At 36.8% G+C, this 24,194-nt stretch overlaps 1 protein-coding gene across 1 annotated transcript in view; it reads right to left on the bottom strand.

The window, feature by feature from the left end:
- The window catches only part of LOC122076315, a 47,864-nt gene extending 24,507 nt beyond the window's left edge, over positions 1-23,357 (bottom strand). The window contains exons 1-8 of the mRNA XM_042641630.1: positions 23,349-23,357; positions 22,315-23,177; positions 21,572-21,863; positions 21,425-21,480; positions 16,418-16,704; positions 15,687-15,822; positions 2,238-2,307; positions 1,994-2,087 (exon numbers count right to left, since the gene is read on the bottom strand). Coding sequence (XP_042497564.1) covers positions 1,994-2,087; positions 2,238-2,307; positions 15,687-15,822; positions 16,418-16,704; positions 21,425-21,480; positions 21,572-21,863; positions 22,315-23,177; positions 23,349-23,357 — 1,807 coding nt within the window. The remainder of the gene's footprint in view (positions 1-1,993; positions 2,088-2,237; positions 2,308-15,686; positions 15,823-16,417; positions 16,705-21,424; positions 21,481-21,571; positions 21,864-22,314; positions 23,178-23,348) is intronic.
- Positions 23,358-24,194: the final 837 nt, after the last annotated feature.

Here is a 24,194-nt window from a genome sequence, read left to right as displayed (position 1 = left end):
AGGATTTTCCAGGAATGAGTCAATTCAATACATTAGGTCATAAGGTTGATTGAGATTTCAAATTACAATACAGGCTCCATTTCCAAAGCTCATAGTTGTTCCACTATCAGTTCATTATGAGGGATGGTTTCAGCCTTTCAGGTAGCCAGAAAAAAGCACAGCTTCTTCTATGGTCTCTCACCGTCTCTCACTTGTGATCCCCCGGCCCTTACAGTTCAAACACCATCCAAGTTGAAGTAAACAGTGTTTAATAATGAATCTAAAATCACACAGATTTTGTGGAACAAGATCAAGGATTCTCAGAGTCTTAAGCATCCAAAATTGCATGGTTTTTCACATTGGGTTGTCTAGTTTTAGGATTACAATAGAGAGAGGCAAATGCCTTAGCATACAGACTGATCTAGGTACTTTCTTGGAAATAAATGAGACTGAGTTAAAGTGATCAAATGAAAGCCATGAGAATCCCCAAGAAGATCTAGGTGCCTCTTCTCATCTTCAGTAGCATATTTTTTTACTCATTACTTCTTCTCCCATCTCTTCTAGTACTGAATTCTTATTTATTGCTCTCATACGAAAAAGACACATCCACATGGTTTCTGGCCAACTTTAATATCATTTTCTTTTTTGTGTTGGCAATATAGTTTGAAACTAATTATGTTAATGTATAATTCAAGAACATTCATAATTATTGATGTATAAGTCACTAATGTTCATAATTAGAATTTGTTATTTGCAAAGAGATTACACAGAATGGTAGTAAGTATGAACCTTGAAAATGGTCTATAAAGGGGATTTCGTGGGAAATTACTGAAGTCAATGTTACTATTCAATGTCTTTTCAAGGGTAATTGAATCAAGTGAAAAGAACTTCTAAAAGATGTGAATGAAAATTATGACATGGGAAAGTATAAAGAATGCTGGACTAGTTGGCAACCAACTTAACAGCATAGAGTCATTAGACTCATTACCAATAACAAGTTAAGAATGGGAAAGAACATAATAAGAAGAAAAGAGAATGAGGGACTGGGAGCTGGGGTCGAAGTAGAAAAATGAGATTTACTTCATTAGTTTAGTTAGAGATCTAGTCTTGATATGATTTGTTTGTTTTGTTTTAGTCTGACTCTATGTTGGAGTCTTAAGTTATCTTTTAGGAGTCCTAATAAGAGTCCTATTATGTTTTTGAGTCTATTTTCTTTGTTATTCCAGTTTCCTAGTCAGTTTAGGCTTCCCAATTAGTTAAGGATTGGGATAGCCATGTCCTTCGTAGCGTATTAGTATGTTTTGAGTCTTTTATATAAATTTGAAGGGGCTACAACCTACAGCATTGGACACATATTTGATTGAATGAAATGTTCTTTTGTTGTTTGCAAAGATGTTCCGGAGATAGGTTGTGTACTTGTGTTCATCAACTGGGATAGTTGAGGGTGAGAAAACTGAGATAGCCATTCCCCTACCTCTTTCATCAAAAGCCAAAGGTCACATTCTTCTTTTCCTATTCTTTGTTTTACAAGCAAGTAGTTGTTTACTTTTGTTATCATTTTCATTCTCTTATTCCTGCTGCTGTCAACTAGAAGTATGGGTGACTATAAACCTCCATAACATGGGATTATATTTGCTATTAGCATAGCTTTATTAGTTTCCTATCGAGTTTAGGGTAATTGTTAGCTAAGTTAGAGTTAGTTTCCTTTTTGGTTATCCTTCTAGTTTCCTATTTCTGTTACGACTTTGTAATTACTAGTCTATATATTGAATGAAAGGGGAAGTCCCAACCACACGGTTCTGACTCTCAAGTTACAGCTATCTCTTGTTTACTTCTCTTTCTGTGCCTCTTACTTATTATTTACATGACCTTATGGACTATTTATCACATATAGGTTAATAAGATGTGGTAAGACAAGAAATAGTGTCATGCCTGAATCTGAAGGTTTATCAGCTTGAGAATTTGTGAAACTGGGGAGTTGGGAAAAAATATTTGTCAGAAAATGAATGCATACCATTGTTGCGGAGGAATAACCGGGTTTCGCCATCATAGAGTACTCCTTTTGCGCGATTGTAGGCAAAGAAAGCTTCGCATAAATCTTCTTGACCCTGTTGTCATTCCAATATCAATGATATCAAATTTGGCCTCGAAGTGAATTTGGAGATGATTTGATGAGTATATCATATAAGAAGTGTAAGTAAACAATGAAGGATAAACAACATGGAAAATTAAGCAAGGGAAGTTATCAGTGATGTCACCTTCACACAATAGGAACAGCTACCACAGGGCATTATGAAGGCTCCTACTACATGAGCTCCAACAGGAAACCTAAAATTCACAAACAAAATTTATATATTTTGATTCCTCTATCATACCAGGATCTAATAATGGCAATATAATAGCCTGAACAAAACCTGATACAGAAAGAAGCAGTTTAATCATTTAAAGAGTGACTAAGACTCTCTATAGTTTGGGTGAAGCCCTAAACCAGTGTAACCTAAAGGGCTTCCTCCAGTAATAAAGCTTTTTCACTAGGGAAGTCATACCATAAAACCATCGAATAATCTGGTTCTAGGACAATCCAAATACATGCAGTGAAACTGATTAACACCTTCAACCAAGCTATAAATTAAGTGAAACACTTAATTTTCAGGGATGAAAAGAGCTAAATTAACAATCACAAAAGGTTCTCCCATATGATTTAGAATGTCAAGCTTTTGTAGGGTTCCTATTTTATGTATTTTTAGAAGAGGGTCAGGTTTGGAGAGAGGAAGAGAATTCAGAAGATCTAGTAAACAGAGAGACTGTCCAGGTAAATAGTTTTATTAGAACATCATAAAAGCTTACTATACTCCAGTGATCTACTTTCAATGGCCTGACGAAGAACCTTGCCTTAATATGACTTGTCATATTCTTTAATACACCAGAGCTCATGTCTGATCGAGATTGTTTTCAGGTTGACTGAACCATTATTTGGAAAGGCATTCATGAAGATGTTGTGTGGACTAAGGTATATAATTGTTCTCCGATTGAACATATATAGATATATATATATATATATTGCAAGTTTTATTTAGTTTAAAAGAGGTTTTAAATTTTACATATATTAGTTATACACTTATACTCTAAACAACATCATCCCTTTAACAGTCAGTAGTGAAATAAATGTCGAGGTCTTCTTCAACTTCTATATTTAAAGGAAAACTGAGACCGCATCAGGACAAATAAGGAAAGGAAGGGGATTTAGCACTAATAAGGAGAAGAATAAAGTAAAATGACTTTATATGAAAAGAAAATAATTGTGGAGAGGAACAACCAATGCAACAATATCTTGGGAACTGAATGGAACAAGATCATACCATAAAGGTTCAAAAATTTTGTAAGGTGGACAGGTTTGGGAAATCTAATTCAAGTCTTACTTTGTTGTCCCGCTGCCACTTTTCTGTTAATTGATGAAGCCCCATTGTGTTTGAGAATTTAAGACAAAAGGGGAAAAACTGAAACTGGTAGAAAAGGAATAGGGGAAAAGAAGAGGGTGGTAGCATAAGAAGGAAGAGTTAGGGAAGAGAGAAGGGGCTTGGCTTCACACCATCTTGGATTCACTCCAAGATTTGCTGGAATCACTCATACTGCACAGCAGGAGAAATCTCCAAGTTTCAACATCATCTTCCTTCTCTTCCATAGTGCCATTTCAAAATACAACATTTTAAAACACCCCCCCCCCAAAAAAAAAAAAAAAGAGAGAGATAGAGAGAGAAATAACTCCCTAAGAACCATATTTCCAACAATAACTACTTAATAACTTCTTCTCCAACAATAACTGCCTCATAACATTAGTACATCAATAGTTTTGACACTAAATAAATTAAAATACAACAAAATAAAACAAACTAAACATAAGTAAATAGAAATATGCATCCACACAAGAGACATCAAGCCACAATGAAGTGATATGTCACACTGTACATCGGCGTCTCCTCTAATGTCCTAAGTCTATAGATGATTGATGAGCACAATAGTGTGTGAAATCTTAGGGATATAAGTGTACATTTTGCCCCACTTTGGATAGTACTACTTTTATTTTTCTTGTTTTTTTTTAGTTTCCAAGTCTACAAGAGAAAGTACTTAAAGTGAATCAAGAACCAGTCCAAAGGTGGGACCCACTCATTGGTACCACATCCTCTCTCCTACAAAATCCTGAAGATTATTCTCTCATTGCCACCTCACAAGATCTTGAAGATGCTATGTAGAGATTTCTTTCTGATTTAATCAAGATTGCAAGATATTGGTTAATATTGCAAGGAATGAATAGAATTTGTTAATTTTGAAAACAGATTCTCTCTTTCCTCACACAATATCTCAGAGAATGAGGATTTTTACCAATATTTAATTTTATTTTATTTTCTTTCTTTTCTTAAAGAAGATTTGTAGAAGGAAGGAGGCAAGACCAAAGCCCTATAAAAGCCCCTTCCTCCCCCCTCTTATTGATTATTATTCCCCTCAGTTTATTTTCTAGTTTATGCTTAGTTTTCTTCTCTCTCTCCCTCTCTCTCTTTAGTTTTAGTTCTTCTCTATTTTTGCTTTAATCACTTTTGTAATAGTTTTTTATATCAATTAATGCAAGCACTCTTTTATTATTATTCAGTCTTTTATGTTTATGATTTATACAATTGAGTTGTAATTTTTAAAGTTATAGTTCTAGGCTTAGATCTAGGTGACAAGATCACGAGCCGTGGAGCATCTTTTTTTTTCAAGTTCAGTTTTTTTTTTTTAAGATTTGTTTTCTCTAGTACTAAAAATTTCAGATTTGGTTTATTCCAGATCTGGTTTTTAGTACTGACAGTATCTCAAATCACCTAAGCTTTCAAGTTCAAGCATTGATTCAAGTAAGTAGGCTCCTTCAGTAATCTTCTCTCCCCCCTCTCATTCCCTCTTCTGACTACCCTTTCTTTCTTAATTTAGGATTTTAATTTCAGTCGTTACATTATTGCTATTCCTTTCCCCCAAGGTTCATGGCTAGTGTATGTGTTGGCTTTGCCCCTCCTAGCCATAGAAACATCAATTTATTGCTTTTATTTTAATTGTCTCCCTTTCCCTAAAGCCAAGTAGAGTAACCCTTGTAAGAGTGACTCTCTGGTCAAGTAGGGAAGCTCATATTATGATGCATCCCTCGGACTAAGTAGAGAAACCTACTTGTGAGTCTCTCTCTCGCTTTCTCCCCTTTCTTTTACTTTATTTTATTTCAGCATTTTTTTCCTTTATTTATTTATTTGTTTTTTAAATTGTGTGGGTTATTTATTTTCAATTATTTATTTATTTAATTTTAATTGCGTGGCTTGCGTCTTTAAATTTTTAGATGACGAATGGTTAGGACGTTATTTTAGATACATATGTTTAGGACGGTAATTAGAATTAGATCACAACCATTAATCGGTTCACTTTCGCATTATTAAAAGAAATAAAAAAATAAAGTGGCTGCTCTCCCTGTGTTCGACCCGTAGCTACACTGATCCGTAGGCTTGCGGTTACATTTTAAATCCCAACAATGATGTACTCATCAATTTTCCACAGTTGGGAATCACTCACCTCCGGTGAAAATAAACTCTGATATTTCTCTATAAAATTTAGATTAAGGCATTGAAGTTTGTTGTTAGTGATCCATATGCAGTCTGAATCAGAATCCTGTAGGAGCCAGCACTTCTGCATGTACTCTTTGGAAATGGCTCGGATACCAAATTGATGCAGGACAGGTTTGGGAAATCTAATACAAGTTTTCCTTTTCTGTCTCGCTGCCTCCTTGTTGTAAATTGATGAAACCCCATTGCGTTTGAGGCTATAATTTAAGAAAAAAGTGTGAAAATTAGGACTGGTAGAAAAGGAATAGGGGTGAGGAAGAGGTTGGTAGCATAAGCCGGAAGAGAGAGGGGGCTTGGCTTCACACCATCTTGGATTCACTCCAAGGTTTGCAGGAATCACTCATATACTACAGAGTGGGAGGATCTCCAAGTTTCATCACCATCTTCCTCCTTGTCCATTTCAAAATACAACCTTTTAAAACCCAAATGATTAAAAAAAAACACTCCATATTAACTACTTTTCCAACAATAACTACTCCCTAATAACTTTTCTGTAGCAATAACTCCTAAAAACAATAGTTTTAACCCTAATTAAATTATACAACAAAACAAAACAAGTTACACATAAGTAAATAGAAATATGCATATCACTAGATGATGTCCTCATCAGGTGCACTTTCAAAAGCCTTTTTTTCATAGCAAAAAAAATGTGCAAATACTTGTGTTGTGACACTAGAACATCTATTATCAAATATGTTAAAAAAACATAAGATGAATACATATGGGAAATTATCATTTTCATGCTTCAGTCAATATAGCCATATTGACAGCTATCATTTTAAGCCATATCGGTAGCTGGTACTAGAAAACTGAGAGTTGGATGGTTTGTGTGCCCACAGATAGGTCACATGTCATATTTAGGGTATTATCTCAACACATGTACAATAGTGTTGCTATGAACTCAAACTTTGTGGGCACCTTCTCTCAACATATTCTACTCCTGCTTCAGATTTCAGACAATCAGACATAACCTCTTGTAAGAACAAATTTTTGAAATTTGACGTGATAGTCCAGTTTCTTGAAAACGTTTGGACCACTTAAAACACAAGGGGAGGAGTCCAACACATAATGTACTATATGATTAATATGGGAAACTAAATTTGAATAGGGACTAACACAAACGATACAGAATCAATCAAACATCCTCAAAATGACAAAAGAAACCATCCGACTGGGGGAAATAAGTCATGAAGAAATGAAACATAGAAAATAATTAACACAAGAGAGAGAATGTTGGTTTTCATGAAAATCAGAAAAATATTTAGGAAGTGAGCACTACAGTAATATGGTGATATTTTACATCACAACCAACTTCAATCCATTAAAAGAATTCTTAAAGTCAAAGTGGGAAAAAGAAAGCAGATCCAAACCCAGGGGTGTGTACCTATTTCATTGCACTCACCCCATGTCAGCAGGGGGCTAATCAAACCATGATATCTAGCCCCGTCTTGCAATGAAATATGAACCTTTCATCAGTAATGGCTAAAGACAATGATTGAGTCCATTGTAACTCTGTATGGAGATACGTTCTGCAGTTGGCCATAAAATGCCAACAGTAGTACAGTAAACAATGGCAACTGGTTGTCCCAACAAAGGTCAAAAGCAACAGAACCTGCATCAACTTTTTGATATAATGCCCAAGATACTATATTTTAAGAAGGTTACTGACATAAAATAAGGTGAAAATGTATGGATGCGAACAATAGTTTGCCTAAGGAGACCATGTAGTCTATCACCAAAAGATGGTGGCAATAATGCAATTTATTTCATATTCGAAACTCAAAGATCCTTGAAATTTGAAATTTAGGTTATTCAATTTTGGGTATGTCTAAATGTAACCTACTCGGTTACAAAAACCTTGTAACCTAAATTATTGTGTTCCAATTATTTTGTCATTTTGTGAATGCTTTTAAGGTCAACAAAGTAAATTACTGTGTCCCCATTATTTTGTCATTTTGTGATTGCTTTTAAGGTCAAAAAAGTAAATTACTGTGCCCCATTTATTTTGTTATTTTGTGATTGCTTTTAAGGTCAAAAAAGAAAATTCAACCTCAACTTTTTGAATTGTTACTTTGATTTAAACGGCAAAACGGGGGGTATTTTGAGAATGAATACACTCTTCCCAAACAACCCAAAAACCCCTCGCCCCAACTGATCGTCTTCCTCCTCGCGAGTCTTTTTGTTACATTTCTTGGTTTTTATGGCATAAAGTTTGGCAAGATCATCTCCAGTGAGTCAGGTAAAGGCTCTCTTTCTTCTCGGCATGTCCAATGTTTTTATGGGTTTTAGGGTTTAAAACTTTTGGTGGATTTCATTTTTGTTTTTTGAAATTTAGAAAACAAAATCTCTTCCCAGAAATTCATGTATCAATTATATTGCAATAATTTCTACTGTTGTGCATTAGAGATGAGGTGGGTAAGATAATTCTAATCATGTCTATTTTTCTCTCTTCAAAGAAATCAATTGTATTAAATATGCTAGTGTTTTTAAGAAAGTTAAAATCCAAAAAGATGACAAATGGCAATATTGTGTGCTTTTTTTTTTTCGTAAAGTAATATCGTAGGCTTGGTACTACTATAATGATGACATGTGAAATTTTATAATTATAATATATTTTATAGGTTGATTCTAAGGGTTTCAGGATTGATTCTGGTCAATTCCAATTTGATTTGGATTTGGATTGATATTGGCAGCTATTAATTTGATCTTTGATTCTGTGTTTAAAATCGATTATAAGGTGTATAGGACTAGATTGTGGTTCTTAAGATTTGAGGATGATTCTAGGGTTCTTTTTATCCGATTTTGATTCGATTGGATCAAAATTTATAGGAATCAGTTCCAAGGATGTAGGGGACGGTATCAGTATCGGTCTCTGTCGATGCTAATTCTATACCGATCCAGATCGGATGGGATCGGTGGGTATCGGTCTATTTTACCCTTGATTTTTATAAAAGGTACTACTTTTTACCTATTTTACCCCTGAAACGATCCGGATAACCGATCTGAATAGAGGATCGGTCTCAGCTGATACGACCGATCCCAGACCGATACTTGAAACCATGATCAATTCGATCTCCAATTCCAAGTTTGAAATCCCTAGTTGATTTGGCTAGTTCGGATCAATCCCAATTCTGATCATTATAGAATGGCATATCTAGGATTTTGGAATTAAGCTATTGGTTTTTAGAATTTAGTGTCAATTCTAGTATTTTTGTGATTGATTCGGATATGATCCAGACTGGAATCATTAGGGACCAATTTATTCTTTGTTTTGAGTTAAAACTCTGGTATTAGCCGATCTGCATTAGAATTGGTCATGAACTATCCACCTCCGGAAGTTCTAGAATGGTCAATTTAGAATTGGAATCTCTAGAAGGATTGTTTTGATGCTCAATTTCAAGTTTAAAATCATTGGTTGAATATACCAATTTCGATCCAAATCGACCATAGTAATACCTATCCAGGCTATTTCAGAATGACTGATTATAAGGTTTTTGTGATTGACTTGATCCATTTCCCATTTTGGTCACTTTGATCTAGATTTTATCTAGTATTAGGCCAAATTGAAATCAAAGTTTAATTTCAATTTAGACTGATTCGGTTTTTATTGAGTTGACTTAATGGTCTCTTGAAGGTAATATGTTCTATTTTAGTAATTTTTTTAAGTTGTTATAAGGTCTTTTATGGTTTCGATTCTCTTGATCTGGTCAAATTCATTTTTTTACCGATTTGATAAAAACTCAAATAGATAAATGTTCGTTTCACGTTTCTCTTAATTAGTCTAACCCACTTGGATTGGAAATGGACACCTTTACTCAAAGCAATAGACCCAATCACCCAACGGTTAGTGTATATATATATATATATATATTTTTTTTTTCAATCCCATGTTGGACTTTAGAGAGACAAGGAATTGAGATTTGAGATTCCAAACGTAGTGATGGGCCTATTTGAGGATAAAATTATATTTATACCCTTTTTAAACACTTTGTCATAAAAAGTGGTGTAGTAGCTTTTAAGTTTTTATTGGGAATATAAACACATGAAATTACTTTTTGAATTTTCTTGAACCAATCTTTTCTTTAACAGTATAAGACTTTTTAGGTAACTAAAAGTGGGTTGCAACCCTTTTGCAACCTACCTAGGTTACAACTAGACAAACCCTTCAATTTTTATCAGTCACATTGCATAGACATTGAGTCGCTTCAATTGCCATAAGGAAAAGCATTCTATAATTGGCACCGTGTGCAGATCATAAAGGTTTTTGAAAAATCATAAAACCTACCTTTAATCCTTATGTTTGTTAAGGAGATCACTGGAAATTTTTTTGCTTTCCTTTTCTATAAAAATTAATTTCTTACAGGAAGCATAAGATCACGCATCTGAAGAAACTCAGAGCATTGTAAAGCTTCCGGAGAAGCTCTTGCACCATGGAAATCAGTTAAAAAAATAAAGTAAACAGCCTTAACTTTGAAGATAAAAGTGTGCTATGTGTTGTATTTGTCAATAGTTGATGGGTTTTCATTGCAATGATTTGGACATTGTGTGGAGACAGTTGGATATTAATGCAATGTGATTTGAGTATTTTATAACTAATGCATTTCATATTTATTTTTGTAAGAACCACATATCATCCAAACTGAGAAAATCAAAGTGAAGATTTCATTTGATATATAATGTACCACTACAAGATGACAATTTTGTATTTCATTGGCTCAAATAGTTCAGAAACCAAATGAGGAGACTTAATTTTGGCCACTATTAAAGCATGATTCCAAGCACATACTATAGTTTCTAGGAATCCAAAATTTTCAGAAATATAAGGTTGATTATGGATTTGATGTAAGACAGCCAAGTTGTTTCAAAATCTAGGGCCGAACTACAATAGAAAGGTGGTGGGAAAAGGGTGGGATGGATTACAGTTTCAAGAAATTGGCAAGAAAGAGGAAAATAAGTTGTAATGGAAACTCTGTTTTGGGACTGTGAACAGTACCAGTGAGCAGTAACTGAGAGCAAGATTTAGAAGAAAAAGAGAAGAGAGAGAAAAGAGATGAATCTGCTAAGGGAAAAAAGAAAGAGAAGAGAGGGGCCTTCACTTGGCACACTCTTCATATAAAATTTCTTTATCAACTCTACTTGATGGGAGGTTTGGTTGAATATTTATGACAAAACAAAAGAAAGTCTCCAAATTCTAAAACCCTTGGCAGGTAGACTAACTTACTAACAGGGACTCTAAAAAACTTAAGTAATTAGAATTGTTGAAGCCTAAATCTTCTAAATAACTTGAACATCACACAACTAACTAAAAGAGGACTCTTTAATGATTGAACTAAACCCAACTTACCTAATGGACCCCGGTAATAAATATTTATTTTTCATACACCCTCTAGCGCCCCCACACCCCCCCACCTTACCCCCAAACAAAACTTTTGGACCTTGTAATTCAGCCCATTACAAATAAAACTCAAAGAATTAAAAACTCATACCCAATAGATACTAAAATAAGACCAATTTTCAAGGCCTGCATTAGGATTTAGATGGGAAAAAATTGAAATTTAATCTTTAAGATGCTACCTGTTATCATTTAAGAAATGTAGCATTTAAGCATGCTATTAAATAGTTATTGACTGGTGTGGCACAGTTAACTACATTAAAACATCTACAAAAACTGAACTTCATTTAAACTCAATTTTTCATGTAAGCCATAATATTTTCCTGCTACCAGCCTACCACAACTATATCAGGAATCCAGTATACTTAGAATTTGACTAAGTTAAAATTCAGAATACATAATTGTTATGATCTTCAGTTATGTTTTCAAGTGATAAACTTGTTTACCTGCACTAACAAAGATAAAGTGAAAAAAAGGATAAAATTTATAGGTAAGAAGAAGAGAATCAAGATTCAGATATGATGGCAATAAAAACTAAAGAGTAGTACAAGGAATGGAGGAAAGGCCTTGGTTGAACTTTCGGAATCGGATCGCTTAGGGCCCACTTAAATACTCAATAAAACAAAGGCAACACCCAATAACAATTGTATTGAAATAAAGCTTCAACTAAATGGCAGAATTGTAATTAAGCTGAAGTTATAAAGGGGGTGGTAGAATTGTAAATAACCAAAATTAGTTAATGAGCTATTTGGGAGATAGGACTTAAAGGGAATTAATGATTATTTGATGGGGTAAACTAGGAAGTGAAATAAGAATAGGGATATGAGATAATTAGAGACCAAAAGAAGGGCATAATGGTAAATCAGGCTTAAAAGACAGAAAAGGGGCAACTCACGATTGTGTTGTCTTCTACCTTAGGTCAGAACAGGGGCGAAAGAGATGGGAGGATTCAGATCAATGGAACTTCATCAAGAGAGCTCGGTTTGGGCTGAAATTTCAAAGGAAGGTTAACAACCCTGTGGCCTCTTGATTCCGGCTGATAGACACCTCAAACAGAAAACTTCAATGAGGTAAAACAAGTTCTGCACTTCTCCAGGCGGCAAGTAAGAACCAGATCTGATTCCAGGTAAGAAATCGCACCTGAAACGAGGATTTTTGGAGGTCGAGACTTATGAATTTGGGTCGCCCTAGAGTGATAAACCAACCCTAGAAAGCCCAGATCAGATCAATGGAATTTCTTGGTTTAGCAACACTTCTCTAAAGGAAGTAAATAAAAATCAAGTCAAAAGATAGCACTAATCCCTCACCGAGCTGCATCAACTCTCCCGGTCTTAAAAGAACTAGACTCCGTCGAGTTAGGTCGTGCTCCCAAGATACTCTTGTAAGTTGGTCGCTGATGAGATGGCACGTATCTCGAAACAGAAGATGAGAACACAACAATTAGAGGAGGGAGAGTAGGCTGACGTGTCACTGGAGCTGGAGTTAGTCGATGATGTGGAATGTCTAATAATGTATGTGGCCTCATTAAGTACATACGACCTCCTTGCTTCACCTTGATGGTGTTCCGTGCGCCATCATAGAGAATGCCTGCATGTCATTGCCAAGGTCGCCCTAGAAGAATGTCATAGTGCGCCAATGGGGTGACCAAGCAGGTGACATGGTACTGTAACGGCCCAAACTGTAAGTGTACTCAAACAACTACAGTGGCCTCTTCTCGAGCTGTGGGCCCAAAACCTCTCACGTGAATCTTCTTGAAAAGCTGCTTCTGTGGAAGGTTGTGTGCTCGAACAAATTTAGTAGATATAAAATTTGCTTCTGCCCCAGTATCAACAACTGCATGAACATCAGTATGGTCGGAGCCGTGCAGAAAAGTATCCTTCTGTCTGAAGAGAGGAGCCTTATCAATTAGTCTATTCGAAAAGGATGAAAGGCTAGCTGAATGAGCTTCTACATCCTCATCTTCATCATCGACAATATCATCGTTCTCGAGGGGATAAGGATATAAATGAGATTCATCTTCACTCTTGTCTGTCGACTGCTTCTCTGCTACGTTCACAGAACGAGTCCTGTTGGGACACTTGATGGAATAGTGATCCTTCTCGCCACAACTATGGCATATGATATTCTTTAGCCCAACACTATCCTTGTTGAGCTCTGACATTTTTTCTTCAACTCTGCGAGCTTCAGGCTTCTTTTCCTCCATACGTGGTGGAGGTCTATAAACCGAAAGAGTCTTGAGCATACTCTTCCAATAAATGGACTTCTCTTCAGCTGTCTTAGTATGAGCTATTGCCACATCCACAAACCTGAAATCGGTGTTAGCCAACTCAAGTCGAATCTCAGTACTTAACCCACTAATATATCGCATCACCCGTTGTTGGTCTGCCTCCTGAAGTCGACACCTTGATGACAGTTTGTGGAATTCGAGGGTGTAGGAATCTACATCTTTGTTCCCTTGTTGCAAATTAAGTAATTTATGGAACATTACCTTTTCATAATTAAGAGGAACAAATTTTTCAGTCAAGATCTGCTTCATGACCTCCCAATTGGTAACGGGTCCAAGTCTTCTAACAAACCTTGCATGGATTACATCATCCACCATGAACATGCATACCTAATAAACTTGGTGATGATGAGTTCACACTTCTTCACGTCTGGAAGAGACTTCTACGCAAAAATTCTATCCACTTTGGTAAGCCAGTTAAGAAATTCCTCAGGTCCCTTTTCACCACTGAACTCGGGAACTTCAACTTTGATGCCCTAATCTCTGTTAGAAAATTGTCGGATAACATCCTGGGGAACAACTGGATCAAGTTGCTACCTCTGAGGTGTATCTTCGATCAGTAAAGTGTTGAGATGAGGAGGTAATGTAGAGGATCCTTCTTCAGCTCGCTTGTCTGACCTCTTCATAAAGGCAATCACCTCTTCCATAAATTTGTCAAACTTGGTTTCAGTCCTCTTAAGCTTAGCATCAGTATTCTGTTGGTTCTCGGCTAACTCACGATACAATTTGTGCGACTCAGCATTGGTGATATGACTTGCCATGGTTAGAAAATTACAGGAAAATTTGCTCTGATACCACTTGATGTGAATCCGGGTTTCAAAAGTCAGAATCGGACCGCTTAGGGCCCACTTAAATACTCAATAAAACAAAGGCAACACCCAATAACAATTGTATTGAAATAAAGCTTCAACTAAATGGCAGAATTGTAATTAAGCTAAAGTTACAAAGGGGGTGGCAGAATTGTAAATAACCAAAATTAGTTAATGAGCTATTTGGGATATAGGACTTAAAGGGAATTAATGATTATTTGATGGGGTAAACTAGGAAGTGAAATAAGAATAGGGATATGAGATAATTAGAGACCAAAAGAAGGGCATAATGGTAAATAAGGCTTAAAAGACAGAAAAGGGGCAACTCACGATTGTGTTGTCTTCTACCTTAGGTCAGAACAGGGGCGGAAGAGATGGGAGGATTCAGATCAATGGAACTTCATCAAGAGAGCTCGGTTTGGTCTGAAATTTCAAAGGAAGGCTAACAACCCTGTGGCCTCTTGATTCCAGCTGGTAGACACCTCAAACAGAAAACTTCAATGAGGTAAAACAAGTTCTGCACTTCTCCAGGCGACAAGTAAGAACCAGATCTGATTCCAGGTAAGAAATCGCACCTGAAACGAGGATTTTTGGAGGTTGAAACTTATGAATTTGGGTCGCCCTAGAGTGATAAACCAACCCTAGAAAGCCCAAATCAGATCAATGGAATTTCTTGGTTCAGTAACACTTCTCACACCAGATGTCATCGCCGGACCAGAATCCTAACAGCTAGCTTTCTTCTAACCAGCAACTATAGCCCAGAATAGGGATTCAGCCAGCAAGAGGAACTAATAACAGGAGAGGGAAAATTAAGGAGGAAAGAAGAAGAAGATAAGGAAAAGAACAGAAGAAGGAGATGGAGGTCAAGGCAACCACTATTAAGCCAAATAAACATTCAATTTCCAAAAATCTAAAATTGAGTTCTTCTCCATTACAGGGCTATTTAAAGAAAAAAATAATGACATAATTTTGGAAGCTAATTAAAAATGGAAACTAAACCTAGATAGCAACTAAAATAAAAATCAAATCTAAATAAAAGACTGTTAATCTAATCTCTAACCAATAAAGGAAATAAATAAAAATCAAGTCAAAAGATATCACTAATCCCTCGCCAAGTTGCATCATAACAGTTACAAACCCATATGTCACGTTTTACACCATGAACCATAACGGCATAACCTTAACTGTTTCTCATACTTTATATGACGCACATCACCTATTTGAGTTGATTTTTTTCCTGGTGCCACAAGCTATGCCGAAATTTACTGATTTGAAATCTTTCACATATTTCCAATACACCTCATTTTTTTACCCAAATTTATTCATAGATTTCTTCAAATCACCAGCATATTTCCAATACATCTTATTTTTCTACACAAATTTATTCATAAATTTCTTCAATAAACATTCATGCTAGGCTTGCAAGCAGTTGAACCAAATCATCCAGCGTGAGTTCTTTTGTAGTATAAACTCTGTTCAGTATGAAACCTTGTTTTATGCATACATATAATATTAATCATACAAATAAACCAAGTAAATAAAAAGCACTAACAAGGGATGATAATATCTTCCATAAGACACCACACCTCCTTTTAATTTCACCGTCTGAATGTAGACCGTGTTCAACTACTTCTCCAGTTATTTCGTGGCCCACAACAGAAGGGCTTGCAAATGGAAGTTCACCCTTAATGACATGAAGATCAGAGTGACATACTCCGCAGGCTGCATCCATAATTCAGGATTAAACGCCCATTATCTTACCATGACAGATAAATTACTTTTTCTTGGAGATGGGAAAATATTGGCAGATGAATTACTCAGTCCTTGAAACACAAAAAGAACAGCAACACAACCATTCAAGAAAATTTAACCCAAAAAAAATCCTAAAATGAATAATGATCGTATCAAGCTCAACTTGATGCGTCCTTCACCTGTCTGTATATGGATAAGGTACTATTCTACGGGAATTAGGTGATACTACAATGGTTCAAAATGCATTCTATCAGATATTGATCAACTTGAGCTATATGCTCTGCATCAGGGGCTTTTGATAGTCAATGACAAGCAGTTTATAAGACATCCCGTCAGATACTGCTCCCAATTTTTATACTTTTAGATTATACATTCCTGGCAGATCCAAAAAAATAGAACAAAACATAAATACGAAGACTGTAGCCAAGAACATGGATTTTAATGAAAAAGAATAAATCAGATATGAATCACAGAGACATTTTCCTTATCTAAACCCATCTTTTTGTCGGCGTTACCTCATTAACTCTTATCAGATGAACAAATAGAGATGATTGGAAATACTTACCTTTGGTTTTGATGAGAACTTCACCAGCTTTGGGGCGAGGCATCTGAAATTCTTCAATGGTGAGAGGTTTGCTAGGATCCCAGAACACAGTTCCACGCATGAAAGAAGGTCCCCCGTTCAAATGGTATTCGCTTGCATCGATTTTCTCTGAGAAATTAGCGCTTGTGGTGGTTGAGATGCCATGGCTACTCGATCCCAACCACGAACATGAATCCGATGATACCAAGAACCGTCTCGAGATGAGATTGCGAGTGCTGTTGCAGCTGCTTCTAATCAGTGTTAGATCTCTGTATGGGGTTCGAATTCAAAACTCCAATTGAAGAAACCACATAGGAAAACAAGAACACAAATTTAATAAAGTTGTGGAGGATCGATTTGTACCTTTCACCTACTATGCTGAAGATGATTGATATGGTCACTTCCACTTTCGCTCTCTTGGCTTGGCTATGGATCTTTTACAGCCCCTTAAACCTCATTGGTTCTCTCACTTTAGTGGTAAAGTGGGGAAGAGTGAATAATGGTTGTAGGGACCCAAAACCTAGTATTTATAATACTATCCTGCACCCAAAACCCTAAACCACAATGGGTTGAGCCAGCATATCCCTAAACTTGAGAGTGGACCTAACCGGTTCATGCAATTTGACTCTCACCCATTTAATCAATCCAAATAATTAATTTAGCCCATAAATCCAACAATCTCCCACTTGGGCTACATTAATTATAAGGATTTCTTTTAAATTAGTGTGGCCATAGAATCTTATTACATTAACCACTCTTACTGTGATTCAATTGAAAAACCACTCACATCGAATAACAACAGAAGATACACCTCAATATACGGCATACAACTTTCTGTTATTACAAACATAAATAAGTTTCTCAACACGAATCTATGTGGGATAATATCATAGAAACATTGATATATCCTCAAATTACAGTGTTGTCATTCCATGTAAGTCCTTAACTGTGATATTAACCTTCACTGTGAAAAATCGCCTTTGATCTATGGTTAATATCTAACTATGGCTTTCCGCCTATAAACTGTGGTAAATATTGCCTATGAACTGTGACAAATACTGTCTTAAAATGTGGCAAACATTACCTTTTGAACTGTGGCAAAATATTGCCTATAACTAAGACAATTACTGCCTATAAAAACATTCTCAAATGAAATCATAAACCAAATAATAAAAGAAATAACTGTGCATAATGTAAATGCTAAAACTTAACCATAATTCATCAAGCTGTGCCCCAAAACATATGGGCTAAGGTCCAAAACATATAATCAAGCATTTCAAATAACTGTATGTAAAGAAATCATAACTACTTGATGGGACCAATTTTTACTTGCTCTCAATTGCTTGTGATCAGTCTACATCACCCTTTCTTGGTATTATCCTGCTTATTAGCCCCAGAATTCTTCCTCTTCTCTAACCATTTCTTGAAAATAAAGCAATCCTTCTTCACATGTCCTTTCTTATGGCACCAGAAACACTCTATGTTGTTGGTATTCTCTTCATCCTGAGCCTTTTGAGATGTGTCAAGTTCATGAGAGCTATTAGTCCTGTCATATGGCTTGATGCTTCCTCTGTTGGAAAAATTCTTGTTCCTTCTGTTTGGTCCACCAGAAGATCCCTTGTGGAAAGTTACATGTGCACTCTCAAACCTGGTTTGTTTCAATTTTTCTTCCTCTTTAGTGCAAATGGAAATGAGCTCATTTAGGCTCCAATCGTCCTTCAGTGCAATGTAGGTAGATTGGATAACCTTATACCGACTAGGGAGGGTATTCAATGCAATTTGTATAATATATTCTTCATCGATCTGTAATCCAAGATCCTTAAGTTTACCAACATCAGTAGCTACACCCAAAATGTATTCTCTAACACTCCCACATCCATCATACCTTGTATGCATTAGCCTGGTCATCAATGTGGTTTTCTCAGCTTTCTTGTTGTGTTGAAATCTAGCTTTAATAGCATCTAGGAATTCTTTTGCAGTGTCTTTGATTTCTAGGTTCCCACATATAATTTCAGGAACGGCCTTTTTTAAAACTAGTATGCACTTTCTGTTTGCTTTAGTCCATTTTTTAAACTTGGTCCTTTCAGCACTTCTGCTCGAGTCTGTGAGAGGCTCAGGTTTAGGCTCCCTAAGTGCCAAGTCTAAGTCAAGAAGACCTAAATGCAATTCTAATTCTTCCACCCACTTTTGATAGTTGTTACCAGTGAGCATTGGGATGGAAGATACATAACTTGAGGGAATGACCATCCTCCTACAACAGTAACAACTACACAATACATGCCAAATTTTAAAATATAAATCATAATATAAAAGCATGTAATACCATCAATATATTTTAAATAAGAGTTACAACTAAAAATGTATCCCTATCCTTTGGGACAGGAATTAACTGATGTTCTTATATTCTTCTTTTAATTGTGAAAACAACACTAACTTTGAAATTCAATTACCTTTGGGCAAAAGAACTCCTAATTCAATGTCCCTTTCTGAAATGTGGATAATTATCCTCAAACCTTGATAACATAACCTTTGGGAAAGTATCACCTTTATTATTGGGGAAGATACAATCGAACTGAATGTACCACTTTGGTGAGTTTCACTCAGTTCTCTCATATCTTTCCCATTGGAGATGTATATCTTTATATTCAAAACATACATATAAATATGTCATTAGGACAACAATAACAATATAAGAGTCACAACCGCAACTACATTCCAATCCTTTGGGTTAAGAATGCACTGGTCCTCTTGCAAATTCATATTTACTGTGAAAAAAACAATAACTTTTTTTTTCGTTAAAATGTCATTTGTATTAAAAAAGAAGATAAAAATATAATACAAGAGGGATAAAATACCCAAGCGAAATATCGACAATTAAACTGAGAAGAGCGGAGACTGATTTAATCCACCTTCGGCATTGCCATAAGCAGAAAAAAAGCATCAACCAACTCTCCTCCACAATGAGTTGAAGACTGAATTAGAGGGCTATAGTAGTCTATATCTCAGACGACCCGAGGCATCCATGTCTAGGTCCATTTTTACCAAGGCCGGCCAAGAAATCCGCTATAGAATTTGCTTCACGAAAGCAATACGTGATCTTCCATTCCACCCTTTCAAGGTAGGGTAAGCAGTTAATCCACCTTTGTTGAAATTTTTAAGGAATTTTCTTTTTCTGCAAAAGACAAACCACCGCGACTGAGTCACATTCAATCCATAAACTTTGCACCCCCAATCGGTTTGCAACTTCAATTCCTGCGATAATAGCCTGGAATTCCGCCTCAAAATTTGTGCCAATTTAAAGGAACTCTCTGTAATTATATAACACTTCAGCCTTATCATTGCGCAGAAGACCTTCCCCACATGCTTTTCCCGGATTGCCCAACGAGCAGCCGTCAGAATTTAATTTGACCCATCCTGTTGGAGTACACCAAAAAATTTCAAATAATTCTTTTTGCCGACGTTGAACCCCTGAAAATCCCAACCTTCTACCGCAGATCAAATCTTCAATCTAAACAGCTGCCCTAGAATGGGTTAGTGTCTGAGAGCAAATTTCATTTTTTATTTTCAAAAAGCAAATCTGCTTAGAAGAAGAGACTTCTTCATACCGCCTGGAATTTCTCTCCATCCAATAAAAAAATGGATTAACACAAACCCCTTATTCCACACACCTTTCAATGACATTGACTTTGCTTGGAGTTTCCACCAAGAAATCAGATGAGATTCATCAGAAAAAGCTGGCCTCAACACACCAAAGCATTGACAGAACCGAGACCATATAGAGCTAGCAAAGCTACACTCATAAAATAAATGATTTTTAGACTCCTCCGACTTACCACAAAAACTGCACTTTGAGGGCAAAGAGACACCCCTCCTATTCACATTCACATCTAAAGTAAGTTTATTTCTGATCAATCTCCATCCAAAAACTGCTTAACGCGGTTGAATAGAGGACTTCCACACCAAAGATGACTAGCTCACCTTAGGCGAGCTTCTTCTACAGGCTTCCTAGGCTGACTTTATGGAAAAAACTCCTGCTGAAGAAGGGCGCCAATGACATTCATCCTCCATGCCTGAAATATAGATCAATTTTGCTTTATTTGTAATATTTTTCATGAAGTTAGACGCTACCTAAGGAAAATCCCATCTAAAGCATTTCAAAATCGTAGACTTTTGCCTTTAAATTCCCACTGTGACCGCCATCATTCAAAAGCATTTCTTCAATGGAGAGATGATCCAACCACCTGCCCTTCCAGAAATCAATTTTTTGCCCATTACCTACTATCCACTGTTTATTTAAAATCACAAAATTCCAGACTAAAAAAAAATCCCTGGCCAAATCGAAGAGGAGATATGGCCAGATTTCAGAGATCCGTCTGCTTTTAGAAAGCGACCCCGAAAGAACTTACTCATAGAAAACTCCTCATGCTTAATCTGCTAAGTCAACTTTGCTAGACAGGAAAAATTTACATCTCGCAGTCTGCGAATGCCTAACCCCCCTTCCTATTTTGGTTTGCAGACATTGTCCCAGTTCACCACTATTTTCTTTGTGACCTCCATATCACCTGACCAGATAAAATTACGCATCCACCATTCCACCAATTTAATAGAATGGTCCGGCCACCAATATACTGCAAAGTTATGTACAGGAATACTACAGATCACAGATTGCACCAACTCCACTCTTCCCGCCATTGATAGCAGCTTACCCTTCCATCCAGCTAGCTTACTTTTTATCTTATCTGGCGAAGGTAACAGATGAGATCCTCTCACTTTTCCCTTAAAAATTTCAACGCCTAGATACTTCGTCGGAAGCCTCTCTAATTTTATACCTAACAGAGAAGAAATATATTGTTTCCTATGGGTGCCACCTTCCCAAAAAACAGGCTACTTTTCTAGAAAATCTTGGAGATTCTTCACATATTTTGCAGAAGCATTCATAAAAATAAATATATCATCTGCAAAAAAATAAATGAGAGGGAATGGACACACCTTGAGGTCCCGGGAGAGACTTCAGCTTCCCATCCCTTACTTGCAACTTCAAACCTCTGCAGAACACATCCTTTGCCAAAATAAATAAGAATGGAGAGATAGGATCTCCTTGTCTCAGACCTCTTTGCCCACTGGGAAAAAACCCACTGGCCCTCCATTCACTAAAACAGATAACTTGGAAGAGCTTAAAAGAAGCTGGATCCAAGAGATCCATTTGTCTGAGAAACCAAACTTTACTAATGAGGCAAAAATGAATTTCCATGATAAGGAGTCATATGCCTTCTGCACGTCCAATTTCAATCCCATGCCTCCACCCCTCACAGCGGAATGCATAAGATTTGCCAGCTCCGAGGCCAGACTAATATTGGAAGAAATAATCTTACCCTTCTGGAATGCACCCTGCTCATCTGAGACCAATCGCGGAAAAAGAGGCATAAGCCTAGAGGACATAATTTTAAATAGAACCTTACAGAAAAAATTACCCATGCATATTGGCCTAAATTTATCCAGAGAGGAAGGACCATCAGATTTTGAAATTAAGGAAATAAAACAGTTATTTATTCCTTTGGGCAAGTATCCCATTTGAAAGAAATAAACAACTGCCTTACCAAAGTCTGTCTCCACTATCTCCCAACATTTCCTAAAGAATTTTCCTAGAAATCCATTAGGACCAGGAGAACTATCAGGATCCATATCCCACACTGCTTTTTTGATTTCTTCTCTGCCAGGAGTCGCTTCTAGACTAGCCACATCTTCATTGGACAAAATTTTGGGAATACAATCTAGAAGATCATGATGTTCTATAATACTGGTTGGTTTATGAAACTTCTCGAAGAAAGAGGCAATATACTCAGCAATTCTCCTTTGATCCAAGACCCAAGACCCAAGACCCATCCTCCCTCTTTAAAGCAGAAATTTGATTTCTCGCCCTCCTCATCTTCACAGAGAGATGAAAAAGCTTGGAGTTGCAGTCCCCATTTTTCACCCATCTCAGTTTCGCCTTCTCAGCCCAAAGAGCCTCGTGTCTACGACTAGCAATCAACAAGGCCGTTTTAGCATCAGCCTCTTTATTGAAAAGATCATCAGACATACCTGATTCTTCAATTGAGTCTTGGATCGATTTTAAAACCTTCGTTGCTTGCTCTAACTCCATATTAATATTTGGAAAGGAATCATGAGCCCATACCTTTAACACCCCCTTTACTTTCTTCAGCTTTTCAGATAAAACATATATAGGGTCACCTTTTATCTGCATCTTCCACGCCTCATCAACCACTGGAAGAAAATTTTCATTTTCCATCCAAAATCCATGAAATCTGAATGAAATGTTATTCGGCTTTGAGACAATATCAGAAATTACAAGCAACAGAGCATGATCTGATACCGAACTCAACAAGACAAGCTGCATAACATTTCTGAAAAAATCTACCCATTTTTCATTACAAAAGCTGCGATCCAACACTGTTGCCACATGTCCTCTTCTCCTATTGTTTGTCCAGGTAAATTTTTTTGTAGTAGATGAAATTGGTAATAACAAACAAGCATCTATCATTGCCTGGAACTCCGCAGCAGAGCCAAGATTAAAGGTTCCTGGCCCCCGTTTTTCATTGGAGAGCAAGGTTGCATTAAAATCTTCAAGAACAGACCATGGGATCGCAGATGAAACCTGCGATTCCAACTCCAACCATAACTGGCGACGAACTACTTTGAAAGAACTCGCATGAACAAAAGATAAGCCGACCTTGCTACCAGGCTAGTCACACTCCACTGAAATATGTTGTTCCGACATTGCTTTAACAATTGGCCGAGCTATCCCACACTTCCAAATAATCCACAAATTTGGAACCTTATTTTACCTATTATTGTGAATAAAATCAAAAGAATAACCCAACTTATTGAAAAACAGAGTGGGAAATCTACTCACTTGAACCATAGGTTCAGCCAAGCATAAAATATCCGGGAAAAGCTCCTTCACCAACGTTCGTAAGGCCCTTTTACCAGCAGCCTTCCTCACTCCACGAATATTCCAGAAATGGATCACTAATTTGCCGCCGAACGCTTGTCAGACTTTTTAGTCTGACCACCACCCTTCTTCTTTTGCTTTACAACTGCCGCCTTCCCTCCATTTTCTTTCTCCCTCAACAGAGCTTCCCTATCCACAACACTCATGTCTGAATGCGTGATTGAGAGAAGGGCCCTTGAGTTTAGAGCAGAAATTGAGGGGTCAATATGCTCCAAAAGAGACTCCGCCGGAGGAAGAGGCTGCCGCCCCATCTGGTTACCACCTGAACAACCACGACCAGCCACCACAGGCCCTCTTCTTTGATGGGTAGAGAGTCTAAGATCAGGTCCCTGAACTTCACTCTGAGACCCGTTCATCACACCATGGTCTGTGACTTCAATGGGCGGGCAGGGAGGACGTGGGTCCCCATCAGAGGATCCATATTCTAAACCCAAATCCGACCCATTATCTAATGAATTATCCAACGGGTCTTGGAGATCTTTCTCTATTGAATTTTGAATTTCAAAATTTTCTTCATTGACCACTGTGATAACCTCTTTTCCAATTTCATTTGGAGTAATTAAAGGAGCTTCCAAAATTACTTGGAGATTTCCACCTACCACCGAATCATGATGATTCCCTAAATTGGGATTGTCTTGATTTGCATTAATAAAATCCCCACTTAAACATGGTAACTCCACCACCGAGTTAACCCTTTCCGGGTTGACTCCATCTTCCACGAACACCGCCCCTGGGACTAATGCTGCA

This window comes from Macadamia integrifolia, chromosome 4 (assembly GCF_013358625.1).
Source record: "Macadamia integrifolia cultivar HAES 741 chromosome 4, SCU_Mint_v3, whole genome shotgun sequence".
In the NCBI taxonomy this organism is placed as follows: Eukaryota; Viridiplantae; Streptophyta; class Magnoliopsida; order Proteales; family Proteaceae; genus Macadamia; species Macadamia integrifolia.
This window is presented reverse-complemented; position numbering and strand designations above follow the sequence as displayed.